At 32.3% G+C, this 13,750-nt stretch overlaps 2 protein-coding genes across 2 annotated transcripts; one reads left to right on the top strand and one right to left on the bottom strand.

Moving 5' to 3' along the window:
• Positions 1-3,803: 3,803 nt before the first annotated feature.
• Positions 3,804-6,273, top strand: LOC130944450 (sucrose transport protein SUC1-like). The gene is made up of 4 exons (XM_057872781.1): positions 3,804-5,170; positions 5,304-5,367; positions 5,597-5,640; positions 5,806-6,273. The coding sequence occupies exons 1-4, from the start codon at positions 3,917-3,919 to the stop codon at positions 5,983-5,985; spliced, it is 1,542 nt and encodes a 513-aa protein (XP_057728764.1). The 5' UTR covers positions 3,804-3,916; the 3' UTR covers positions 5,986-6,273.
• Positions 6,274-11,419: 5,146 nt separating this feature from the next.
• On the bottom strand, positions 11,420-13,069 carry LOC130943872 (dof zinc finger protein DOF3.2). The gene is made up of 2 exons (XM_057871939.1): positions 12,811-13,069; positions 11,420-12,724 (listed from the first exon to the last, which is right to left on the bottom strand). Exons 1-2 carry the CDS (start codon positions 12,838-12,840, stop codon positions 11,765-11,767), a joined length of 990 nt encoding a protein of 329 aa, XP_057727922.1. The 5' UTR covers positions 12,841-13,069; the 3' UTR covers positions 11,420-11,764.
• Between the last annotated feature and the right edge of the window lie 681 nt (positions 13,070-13,750).

Below are 13,750 nucleotides of genomic sequence, written 5' to 3'. Positions count from 1 at the left end.
AGTTATTTGTATCATTTGTTATCAATTTTAACGTGATCCTTGTTGATAGCCCAAGATTCGGGGCTTTAGTTTTTACGTGGAAAGATTTGTGGAGAGGTTATATGTTGATCCTAGTTCCAAAATTTCTGGTATAGACCGTTATTAGGGTAACGGATCATAAGGTATTCTTTTTCTTTTCCTTGTATTATGTTTTGGACCTACATAAATTTCTTTGTTATCTTTGCATCTATATATACTACTACACATAGCTGTAAAGTAGGAATAGTGATTGTGAATGTTCATTTAAATTCACATAGAGAACGTTTCTTGTGTATAAAGTTTAGGTGAAATTTGGCGTAATTAACTAATTATCAAGATTAAGCTCCGCGCGACCTTAATTAGTTACTTCAATTCAAGCTTAAAGTGCATTATCTACAAAAGAAACTTAACAATTTGATTATCAATATAAGCAAAGTAAGCACATACAACTATATTTAAAATTAGAGTAGTAAGTAGTAACTAATCAAATCAACCTTCAAGAAAATTTTAGTAAAATATTACTTTAATAAGATATTATTTTAATCCCACACAAGTTTTAATTATTAAAATTTTTAATTTATTTTGTTAGACAAATCAATTTTACTGTTTTATATGTATTGCTAAATAAGCTTGACGAGATAAATCAATGATAATAATTACTTAATAAAATATAAAAATTTATAAATTACAAGATGTAAATATCAATAATTTTTTATGTGGACGAATAATTTGATACAAAAATTAAATTATTCACGAAATAATAATTTAAAAATTAATTTGATAATTAAAATTTATGGGAACTAAAAAAGAGCATATATATAATAAAAATTATCTAAAACTAATTTGGGATTATTGCTCTCAAAATTATCATTGAGAAATGTGAAAAGGCAAATTAAACATAATGAAAAGGAAATAAACCCTAGTAGTGAGTATATATGCCTTGGAATTTCATTAGTCATGCAGTGATGATGCTGAGACATAGGTTTGTTTTAGTCAATGCACATGCAATTTTGAATGAAGAAGGAGCAAGCCTCTTTTCACTAGGGTCACAGTGCTAGCACCCTTGTCTCCCTCTCAAATATTAACCTCTCATGGCATATATAGTACTTGGTCCCATTGCTTCTGTTTTCTTTTGCCTTGGTCTTTCCAATTGGCCTATTCTTTGAGGACAAGAAAATGATTGAGGTGGCTGTAATAAGAACAAGAAAATTAAACTAATTATAAGGATAGATGGAATAATATATCTAATGAATTAAATTAACACACTTATCCTTTCAATACAATGGTTTAATTTAGTTGATCACTTAATTATTTATTTCAATCTTTGAAGGAAAAGCCAATCAATTTTTATATAAGTCGGATCCATCAAAATGCAACTTTTTTCCCTTTCTTTAATTTTGGTGGATTGTATCATATATGGAATGCAATTTTTTCTTCGTTAACTCTTGCTAAATTGTTTAGTAAATCAAAGTATATTATGGCATTTTAATATATGACATTTTAATATACAACAAATATAAATATGACTATGTGGATGAACCATATTAATCTTTTTCCGTACAAATTTTGTGGTAAAGTTAAATTATGAAGCGAGAAACTAAAAGAATCAAACGACATATAAAATGAAAGGGAAAGGTACGAAGAAAAATGCTAGGCATTAGAATATGACACCACTTTTTAAATTCTACTAATATTATCATTATGCTTATGAACCTGAATGCACCCCAATACAATTTCATCGGGTTTTTTCATCCACAATATTCTCCTAACTAATTGCGTCCGTATATTCGTTCCACAATCATCAGTTTCATTATGTCACCAACTCATTTTTCCACCTTAATTAATATTATATCAATTTCTAATTACATTGCTATAGCCATTATCTTGCTTCTTTCAATTTGCTGCCACAACCTTTCTTCCATGATCAACAGAACTCGGTGTCACAATCCTCATAATTTCACTCACTTATTCAGTTTTTGATGATGATCATCATCATTCAAACAGTGATGACCGAATTTTATGATATATGCAGAACAAGAAAAGAAATCTTAGTCATCGTTATATATACAAACATATATATAATGTAGGCTTTATATACTCATCACATATACACATTATTTACTTATTAATATCATTTACTCAATGTAACTTTGTATATATTACATTAATAATTAATGACGGAATAACAAATAAAACTAAAAATTACATGTCACATATCATAATATAAATATATATAATAATGTAATTCCTATATATTCATATTTCATATAAAGTAAAATATGGTAATAAGCACTACCTAATGCTGCCAGGAAAAAAAAAAAAAAGCACACTATGATCAAGTTCTATCAAATCCAATAAGATAAGTAAAAGTAACTATAATAGCACGCACGCCGGAGGTGTATCAAATTTTTAATTTAATTTTATTAATGTCTCTCTTGAGTCCAATAAATATAAACAGTGTGTGTCTAGAAATTGGGATCGTGTAACACACACACACACATAAATGTAATGATGATGGTGGATGAATTGGGAAGAAGAAATTCAAAGAGGGAATCCATGGAGGAGCAGAGGGGGAAAAAAATGGATAAGTGCAATTATAGAAATGCACGTTTACCAAAGCCAAGGATTTCATAAATCTGCGTTCCTCCAATACCCTTCAGTCTCAGTGGTCCTCCTCGTCAGCATACCTAGGTTCCTTCTTAATTCAAATTCATACATACACAAAAGTCAATGACTTTAATTAGTATATATATATCTTTTTCTCAGCATTAAATTCTCTTCATTTATTTTCAGAGATTTTGTAAAGTTCTAGAGTAGTATTTATTTCCGTTATTGAAAATTTAGTAAACACTTTGAAATATAGTATCTTATTAATTAAATACTTATTAAAAATTAAAAATATTTAATAATAAAAAATATTAATCTTTATTTAATATTTATTAATTATTAAGACAAATTTTTTTTGTTTATTTAGCATTACTGATTAAAATTATTATCTTTTGTTAGGTACATTATTATAAATCCATTTTAAAACATTTATATGATTTTTTAAATTTAATTAAAATATTCTAGCTATATTAAAAAATTTTAACAAATATTTTTAAGGCATTTGTTACAAAAAAAGTTTATAATATATTTATACATTGAATACGTGTTGTAAACACGTCCGAAATTTTCTTTTGATATAGAAATTAAAAATTGGATTAATTAATGGATCATGTGAATGATCTTCTTGGTACTCATGAACATTAACCCTTGTGTTCAAGTTTCTGCCTCACTACTATTCTCCACTTGCTTTTATTATTTCAGATAAGGCTTGGTGGTTGGTGAGACCATTTTTTTCACCTAAGTATGAAAATATATAGATGTATCTAGTAATGTAGGTGCCGTAAAGGCAGAGAAAAATGATTCATCAGTGTATATGTGGAAATAATGACAAGTTAACAATAATAGAAATATATATTTGACATAAAAGATAAGTATACTTAATTTTGTCAAAATAAGTGAGCTGTAATAATAATGCAAAAGATAATGTACCAAAAAATTGGGATGGATGTAGAAAAGAAAAATGAGAAAGAGTGTGGAGTTAGTAGTGTCTTGGGCGGAGACTACAAAGAATGCATGTTATGGTAAATTAGTAAGAGAATTGAAGTATATGTTATTAATGATATATATGAATATATGACGCATGACACCATCATATAACTAACTATAAAGTGTATATAGTAAATCGCTGAATAGTCACACATACGTTAATAAACGCAACATAACATAACCCCTCACCCTCTCCATCCGCTTATAAATTCACCAACCCCAACTCCCCTCTCTCTCCATTCAAACACTGCACGTACCATTTCTTCCATTATTCTCCTTTCTTTCTTTCTTTCTTTCTCTTGCCATGAGCTCCTCAAACAAGAACACCATTAAGAATGGTGACACCCAGAACTCCCTTCATCTGGAATCGGGGTCACCAGCGCAGCCAAGTCCGATTTGGAAGCTGGTGGCGGTAGCCTCCATCGCTGCCGGTATCCAGTTTGGCTGGGCTCTACAACTCTCCCTACTAACACCTTACAGTCAGCTTCTCGGAGTGCCTCACCAATGGTCCTCTTTCATCTGGCTCTGCGGCCCCATTTCCGGCATGGTTGTCCAGCCAATAGTTGGTTACTATAGCGACCGATGTACCTCCAAACTCGGCCGCCGCCGTCCTTTCATTCTTGCCGGCGCCGCTGCTGTCGCCATAGCTGTTTTTCTCATTGGCTTTGCCGCCGACATTGGCCATGCCTTTGGGGACAACCTGAACAAGAAAACCCGCCCACGCGCTGTAGCCATATTTGTGATCGGATTCTGGATCTTGGACGTGGCGAACAACATGCTCCAAGGCCCCTGCCGAGCGTTCCTGGGCGACCTTGCCGCTGGTGATGAACGGAAAACGAGGCTGGCAAACGCGTTCTTCTCGTTCTTCATGGCAGTGGGAAGCGTACTCGGTTACGGTGCGGGGTCCATTGACAGCCTCCACAAAGTTTTTCCATTCACGCAGACAAAAGCGTGCGATGTGTTCTGCGCAGACTTGAAAAGTTGCTTCTTCTTCTCGATCCTCCTACTGCTGTCGTTGACAGGTGTAGCTTTGTTCTACGTGCCGGATAAACAAGTATTACGTGAGAAGTCAGCTGTGGGAGAAGAAGATGAGAGATCGGCAGCAGTTGTATGCTTCGGAGAAATGTTGGGGGCGCTAAAAGGGCTGAAGAAGCCCATGTTGCTACTAATGGCGGTTACGGCAATAAACTGGTCGGCGTGGTTTGCATACTTCTTGTACAATACTGATTGGATGGGTAAGGAGGTATACGGTGGAGAGGTTGGAAATCAAGCGTATAAAGACGGCGTCCAAAAGGGTGCTTTGGGTCTTTTGATAAATTCCGTGGTTTTGGGTGTTATGTCTTTGGGTGTGGAACCCATTGGACGTGCGGTTGGTGGTGCTAAGAATCTCTGGGGAATTGTTAATTTTGTCCTTGCGGCTGGCTTGGCCATGACTGTATATATCAGCAAGGTCGCTATGCACCAGCGTCATCTTAATCCCCACTACATTGGTCATCCCTCCACTGGCGTTCAGGCTGGAGCCTTGTCCTTTTTTGCTGTTCTAGGCATTCCTCTTGCGGTAATTAATTCATTATTATTATTATGGATAATACAAACTATTAGGATATATTCTTATTTTAAATGATTATTTATTTTACTTTATTTCTTACTTTTATCTATACTAATTAATCTCACTTTTATTTGAATTTCAGATAACATACAGTGTCCCATTTGCATTAGCATCCATCTATTCAAGTGAAACTGGTGCTGGACAAGGTATCTCCTTATAAATACTAAGATGACATACATTACACTTTTAAAAGAAAGTAAAATAAAATAAATTTTATTTACAGATAAACCATAAGCATTAAGCAATATATAAGTCACTAATATTCTTTAGAAAGGAGATTAGAAATTAATTATTTTTTAGTCAAAACCACCTGATTCATATGGAAAATTGTAGAAAAAGAGAATTGACCCGTTCTTTTGTGTTCAAAATTTTCAGGTTTATCTTTGGGAGTTCTTAATCTTGCCATTGTGGTTCCGCAGGTCAGTATATATTTATTAGACATATAACATATATATTAATTGGAGCAAGTGTGTTATTTATGTGGTGTATTTGAATATATTTTTAATACACATATGAAAGTTAATTTTTTTTATTTAGAATATGTAATTGAATTAGCTAACATGATATATATATTTATGATGCAGATGATAGTGGCAGCAATTAGCGGACCATGGGACAAATTATTTGGAGGTGGCAATTTGCCGGCGTTCGTGGCAGGTGCGGTGGCGGCCGCCGTGAGTGGTATAATGGCAATTTTCATGCTACCTTCTACAAAGCAATCGGAAGCGGCTAAAGCTGCTCTCCCCATTGGTGGTTTCCATTAGCTTGCAATATTTTTGTGAATATCAGAAGGGAGCATTTAATTTTCAAGGTTCCCTTCTGTTTTTCCTTTTTTGGGGTGGAAGCCATAGAGGACACAAGTCATGGGTGTCTTTTACTGTAATTTTAGACTACCTTTGGTGCTTTAGTTGATTAATTAGGGATTGTGCTTGTTGTAATGTAGATAACGCTGTTCTTACAAGAGTTTGTGTTTATGTTCATCACTTGTTTTTGTTCTCTTTTTGGGTTCTCCTATCAACTAATAATGCACCTTATTACTATCTTCTTCATAATCCTCTTATCTTTTTTGTACATTTATAATTAAATAAATTTTATATCTGTTTCGGAACAAGTTTCAATTTTCAAGTTGTTCAATTTTCCTTTTCAACTTTTATCAATAATTTTTATTGATCCGTTTGGGGAAAGATTTAATGGCAATTAAATGACAAGATTCCCGAATCATCGGTTTCCATGTTCTAATATCTGACTATTTGCTACACAGAATACAAAGAGTGATTGGCACTTTTTTACGCCTAAAATAGGGAAAGACAATTAAATTCAACCCAATCCGTTTGTGTAAAATATTTTGATAGGATTAAAATTTGACTAGTCTTGAGTTTAATAAAAGAGAATTATACAAGAAATATTAATTATTTAATTAGTATTCTTTAAAAAATATAATGTTGATCATTTTTATACGTATAAAAAACTTTTTAACTTAGCTATCTTTTAAATTTAGCTCAGATGTGTTCAATTCTAGTAATATGATTCACACTGATATATGAGGAACCAAACTCTCACTGATAAAAACTCATTTATTGTTACAAATATATTTTGACAAAAGTTACATAAATTTCCTCTTAAAACCAGAGAGTGATAAATATGGTGAGATGAGGTTATATAGTCAAATGATAAAAGCTTTAAAAGGTAACGCGTTTTCTTTATTAGCTAACAAGTTACTATATTCTATATGTGTGAATCGTGGATTAATTAAAGCGCATCCCAGTCACCAATTCATGTTACTGTAACGTAATTACTGAGGCCTACATTAGTAATTCAGTTACATGCTACAAGGGCAGTTATGACATTTCATGCTATATGGTTATTCAGTATTCACTGTGGTCTGTGGCCAAATATTGGATCGGGTAGATCTGGTGGCTGTTAATTTAGCATGTTTAAGGATCATATTAGTGAAAACTCAGTTTAAGGGGTCATCAATTTGTGAAGTGACTTCAGGGATTTGGATTTATTTGTCGTAGTATCTCACACAGCTGTATATGTCTTCTCTATCAATAATTTCAAAAGAAAAGTATATTAATAAATAATAAGAATTATTTTCTCATGTTTTTCCTTTTTTTTTTTCCTTTTGCATGTATTTCAGTGCCATGTTTGACTGACTGATATATACTAGTTTGTGATTAATTGATAACATTTTGTGATTCCTATGTTAGAATTGTATGCACCTCCTTTTTATTATTTATTTTTCTTGATTTCATTTCTATCCATAATCATGTTAATATTAAAAATAAAAATATAAAAGAAAAATATATACAAAGATGGCACACATAGCATTAATCTATCTAATTTTATTAGCATTCACATGTGCGAATTCTTTGCCTCTGATCTGCATCTGGTATTGTGTATATATCTATATCTCTCTGGCTTGTTCCACATATGGTTGGATTTTGTTCATACAACACAAGTACATATTAAAGAGAATCATGAGTATCTTGTTGCATGCTGATCCTTATGTGTTACTTACTTTTGCTTTCATGATTGTTCCTACAAAAATATATATAGCATTTTTATATGATTCTGCTCGAAGCTTTGATTGAACATCCGCATTTACGTGAGTGAACAAAGGAATGGTAGTCATAAATCATAATCTTATCTTTATATATAACCACTGTAGAATCACATGTTAGTTTTTCTTTTTTTTTTTTTTTTGGTCGATGCATGTTAGTTTTTCTAAATGGAGCTAGTAAATTTACATTTTTGTTTAAGATAATTCCATATCTTGTAAGAAGAAACTTAAAATTTTTTTCATCTAGATGCATTGAAGTTTGATGTTGTTGTAGACTTGTGGTCATTAAGCCCACCAAATTTTCGGCATGTGATAATAAATATTTTTGGGATGTTTTCGTCCTCATCTTTTCCCCTTTTTTTTTTATCCAAATTAGGGGCACAGGTGTTTGAGAGGAAAATCAGATGTGAATAAGTCTCATTCAGTGTACGTGAATTTTATTTTTGTTTATTTTATTTTGGTCCTGCATCTGGTGTTCATGGTAAAGTATGCAATTATATATGTGTCCACTAAAAGAACAAACTGTATAATAAGTCCACAGAAGAAACATGAGTTTTTTTTTTGGTGACTACAGAAGAAACATGAGTTAGGTACATGAGATATTTTTGGGGAGCGAATAATAATAAATGGGCTTTCTTAAGAGAAAAAACAAGGTGCATGACTTTCCTAGATTCAATCTTCTAACTCCATGGCCCATTAAAAGAGGCTAAAATCTTCTACAATTTTTTTACAGAACCAAAAAAAGAAAGAGATTTTCCCATATGTTTTTGTAAATATCAAGCATCCGTGAATAGAGAGTACAAACATACAAATACAATTTTCCGAGGAATTATTCTTTAATTTGTCGAATTAGGAGATGTCGTAAACAATTAAAAATTTTTGTGGTATTTAATTTTTTTGTGTTATACAGTGACTAAAAATTTAAAATATAAAATTATTTTAATATAGTTGATTTTATTAAATTGTAACATTTTGCTATACGGAATATGATCATAACGAAAAGGGGAGAATAAAACAAAGATCACTCATGAAATTAACTATTTTTTTTTCTGAAGATAGCTCCGATAGGCGATTTATCTTAATTTATGCTTTGATTCTACGAAAAAAGTTTTGGTAAGACAAATAACGTATTTGATATAAGGAATCAAATCGGAGAAAAACAAATATAATGTCCAAAGTAATAATAAAATCTAGTGAAGGAATAGAAGCTTCTTAAACTACTAAGAAAAAGAAAGAATAAAAGTTTGATTTATATATCACTTTGTTTTTTCAGCCCCATATATCTAGTGGAATGTTTATCTATAGAATGCTTGCAATATATTATATTGGCACCTCGTGTTTGATTAATAATTAATTTGACGTTGCAACGTAAGGATACAAAGTTTCTTCATTATCCAAAAATGGAACATGAAGAACTTAGTATTGCTTCGGTTTCGGACCATATATGATTGAGGAAGACATGGCCAGTTCAAAAACGTGGCATAAGTGTATGTAGATGACAGTGTCAACAGTGAGTGGACAAGTGGATATGTGGATGTCAAGTTTGGCGGTGGGAACTTGCCTGCATTTGTAATGGGTGCGATAGTGCTATCTAGTTTTTTTTTTTTTATGTATATCAAAGTATGTATCACTATGACAAAGGTCCAATCTTACTGTTCCTATTATTTCTCTATATTAAATGTTCCATTTTTAAGAAAATCATATAAATATTATTTCTTTTTTTTTTTTTTTTTTGGTCGGTGGATTGGACAACCCCCAATCTTAGGTACCCCATTGGATTGGACAACCCCCACAGTTCTTTTATCAAGTTGTGCATGCTTCAACTTTGGGTTTTGAATCTTGAGCCTAGTAACTGGTCCCACTTAGCCCAGCAATAATGTGAGCCTGATTGGTATAACCCCCTAAGTGTGCTACCTTGGGCCGTTAGAGCTTTTGGATTTTGTAGAAAATTAATCACATGTTTTCTGGAATGTGGAATCTGAAACATTCTTTGCACAACATAGTCCTTCTTATGAGCTCTGTCTGGAATATTTTGTACATAATTATATGGGACAAAATCAGCAAATCTTAGAAGGTGAGCAACCAATTTAAAAGACTATTATTTTGAAACCATGTAGATGTAAAACATTTAAGCAACTAAACTAAGCTTGGAAGATTAACAACCTTTGCAGTAATAAGGGGTGTGTTTAAATGTTTGATCTTGAAATGTGCTCCCCCATTAATACATGAATCCCAAACCTAAGTCCTCACAAAGTTGTTGAGGTGCTAAGAGTTTAAGACAAACATAATGGCCAAAGTTTATGGAGTTGTATGATTTGTTGTTTTCCAAGTCTGGCCCATATGGTTTATGTGAGGACAAAACTCTCTGATCTTGATCTTATCTGAACTACATCACAACACGAGGCAAAAGATTTCTTCAACTTCACTGCTATTATTTCACACTATTAAGAAAATAACGACAAACCAAACAAAATAGTAAGTTGTCTCTTTTCAAACTTTAATATCTCCAAATCAAAGTAACCAAACAAAACAAAAGTAAAAGAAGTTCTGAGTACAAATACACCTTTCAAACATACAATAATTTGATTTAAGCATTAGACAACAATAGTTGAATATGAGAAGAGAAAAAGTCCTATTGTATAAAATTATTATGAACTATAGACTTATAATAATATTACTTTATTTTGTGCCTCAAAATTTTGAATACGAAAATATTACACGAATATAAGTCATACTTTTGTCTGTTTTTCTATAAGTTGTGAAAAATAGAGCAGCTCATATTTCTTGTACATCATTTCAGCTATCTTTTTAGCAAAAGAATAATTTAAAATGAATTTTTATTATTTTGTGGATAGAGAATAAAATAGGATGTATTAAAATTGATAAATATATAAAAATATTGTGGTTGTGAAAAAGAAAGTCCATAGGAGAAGGGAGTGTGTAAGTGGTTGCAATATAATAGTGAGGCAGAGTCTGACATGCATATAATTTTGAAAGTGATTAGTGGCTGTGTTGTGTTATTTTTGTCACGCCCATATCCAACGTTGGATTTGGTCAGACATTAAAGCCAAAGAGAGATAAAAATCATTCCCGAACTTGCCGCTCATGCCTTCACTGAATTTTCTAAATTCCTTTTGGAACACGAGAAATTCTTGTATTCTCTCAAATCTGAATCCTACTTCTATCTAGCACCTACCACTGTCATGTCATATATACACTACTATACACACACCCCCATTATTTCTCTATTTTCTTATTTTCTATATCTATACAGTTTCAGTAAAATAGTAAGTTCTATTTCTCCATGCATGTTCATGGAATCTACTTTGGCCTAAGTAATTTGCTGCAGTTATGGCAGAATTAGAATTTCTTGAAATACTATATCACCATCATCAATAATTCAATACCCGAAGCACCTGAAATAATATATCTGATTCGATTCTAACAGTTCACACTTCAAACACATCTCAGATTCACCCTGAACCAATTTAACTATTACTACTATATCAAAACATCACTCTCATTCTCTCTCTCTTACATGTCAAATGAGGAAAATGCTGCTTAAGGTAGTTTATATATTATTAAAAAAAATGTTCTATTCTTATGTATATCTCTCTTATACAGTAAAAAGAAAATCATATAAATATTATTTCTTTTAATTATCTCCAAACTTCATCCTTGGGTTGTTGGCAAACAAATCAGAACTTTCATTAGTCTATCCACCAATAAAAGAGATAGCAGTACAAAAAATCCCATATATAATTTAAGCAAGCTACAAAAGAAAAAGAAAAATAAAAAAACAACAAAAGAAAAGAGAGTGGATTGATCATTGGTGAGATCCAAATCCCTATTTAACTCAAACCTACTAATTAAAGATGATTTAAATTAACTAATTAAGACTGGTCTTTTAGTCAAAGCTAATAAGGTGAGAGGAAAATCATCATCACATACAGCAGTGCCTTCTGATTCATGAGCATCTCTTACATTAGAGGACTATGGAGAAGGCCATGCCAATTTGAAGATGTGAAACCAGCATTCCAAGTTGCTCTTGCTGAATCAAATTCACCCATGTTTGTGTCTCCATTACTACTGTTATGCCATGGAAAACCGCCACCACCAAGAACCTTAGTAGCTTCACTGCATAGTTCTTGCTTCATGGTGCTGACACTCACTGCTTGAGTTGCTGCATTGCTCATCTCTGAATCATAATGATTAGGTAGCAACATGTCTCCAGCATTAACAGCACCATTGTCCACAACCTCACCCATGTCCCCATTCCCATATGAATAGTAGAGATTCTGATGATGAAGAGCATTATTATTACTATTGTTTCCTTGGAATCCGGTTCTAAGTGCTTCCAAGAAGCCAGTTGATGAAGTGTTGTGGGTGTTAAGGCCTTGATTTCCAAGAATATCACAAAGGGAGCTTGTGGGGTTGCCCAAGATTGAGAGATCATGATCATCAAAAGGCATTGTTTGTTTCTGGAGCCTTGCAAGGGCTAAGGTGAGATCACTGGTGGGAGAAGAAGAAGGATGATGATCATAAGCCAAGTGAGGGAAAGCAGTGATGAGAGGATTATTAGGTGAGATGAATCCATGATGATCTTGAGGCCTTCTTGAAGAGGGTGCAGGTGAATTAGATGAAGAGGAAGTAGTTGATGAAGAAGAAGAATTAGAAGATCTCTTGTTCTTCCTGCATCCACCACCAACAGGAACATTCCTGAGTGTTCCACCTTTGGTCCAGTATCTTCTGCAAGATTTGCAGAAGTACCTTGGCTGAGAGAGGCTGTAGTTGTTGTAGTAGCAGAATTTGGTGTTGGTAGAGTCACATCTTGGACATTTGAGTGCTTGTTCTGGTTGTGGCCTTGGCTTTCTCTCTTGTTGCTGACTCTTTGTGGAGCATCCTATCATGTTCTCCAGTCCCTGGTTTGATGACATTTCCTGAACCAAAATCAAACAATTGCAAGCTATGAACTATGATGCTATATACAATAATAATAATATATACATAGGGATCATTGAGGTACCTGATGGTGTTGTCCACTAGAAGGATCCATCCATACAGAGAGAGTTATAATATGTATGTGAAGGTGTGAAAGGGAAAGAGTAGAGAGAAGTGATAGAAAGTGATGATGAGGTAATGGAAGAAGAGGGTGGGGGTGCTTCTCTACTTATATATAAATTAAAGCAAGCAAGCAATGCAATCCAATCCCAAGAGAGATAATCATGGTTTCTGCCGTACAAGAGGGTCGATGAGGTTGCCTTGCACGCAGAGAAACCCCATTCTATCCATCACACACAAATAAATAAACAAATCAAAATATTCTTCTATCCATGCTATTCATTACTATTACATTATTAGACTAATGCTAGAAGATAAATCGATATTAAAAGACAGGGACTATTAAAAAATAGAAAATAAATTAAGTTTATATACCGTGTTTGTTATAAAGTGTATAAAATTTCTAATACATTATAATTCAAATGACATAGTCTTCTATTCTCATTTAGAGATTTTGAGTTCAAATTTCTTGACTTAAAAGAAAAAGTATATAAGACTGAAATATATCTCAATATTTTATTAAAAAAATATGGAACTAAAATTAAAATTTTAAAAACTAAATGAAGATAATTTTAAAAATAAATGTTATTAAATTTTTAGTTTTTGTTTTTAAAAATTACAATTTTTTATGTTTATCTTCTAAAAATACCAAAAAAAATTTAAAATTTTATATCTTAATATCTGACTATCAATATACTATTGATTATTTGTCTCTCAATCTTATTTTCTATCCCTACTTTCAAACATTACTTTAGTAATTGTATGTATATCTATTTGTGTGTGCTGCAACGAGTTTATATTGCACCTACCATAATTATATAGATAAACAAAAATATTATGTTTACATGAAAAAACTAATTGTAAAATTAATATTTATATATAAATATATATCATTTTATATATTT

This window comes from Arachis stenosperma, chromosome 8, assembly GCF_014773155.1.
Source record: "Arachis stenosperma cultivar V10309 chromosome 8, arast.V10309.gnm1.PFL2, whole genome shotgun sequence".
NCBI classification, from domain to species: domain Eukaryota; kingdom Viridiplantae; phylum Streptophyta; class Magnoliopsida; order Fabales; family Fabaceae; genus Arachis; species Arachis stenosperma.
This window is presented reverse-complemented; position numbering and strand designations above follow the sequence as displayed.

Excerpts from the sequence above, each read along its gene's own strand:
- LOC130943872 (XM_057871939.1), bottom strand. The coding sequence starts at position 12,840 with ATGGATCCTTCTAGTGGACAACACCATCAG. Across the intron at positions 12,725-12,810 it reads CTAGTGGACAACACCATCAG|GAAATGTCATCAAACCAGGG; the intron begins GTACCTCAATGA and ends ATTTTGGTTCAG.
- LOC130944450 (XM_057872781.1), top strand. The coding sequence starts at position 3,917 with ATGAGCTCCTCAAACAAGAACACCATTAAGAATGGTGACACCCAGAAC. Across the intron at positions 5,368-5,596 it reads TGAAACTGGTGCTGGACAAG|GTTTATCTTTGGGAGTTCTT; the intron begins GTATCTCCTTAT and ends CAAAATTTTCAG. Across the intron at positions 5,641-5,805 it reads TTGCCATTGTGGTTCCGCAG|ATGATAGTGGCAGCAATTAG; the intron begins GTCAGTATATAT and ends TTTATGATGCAG.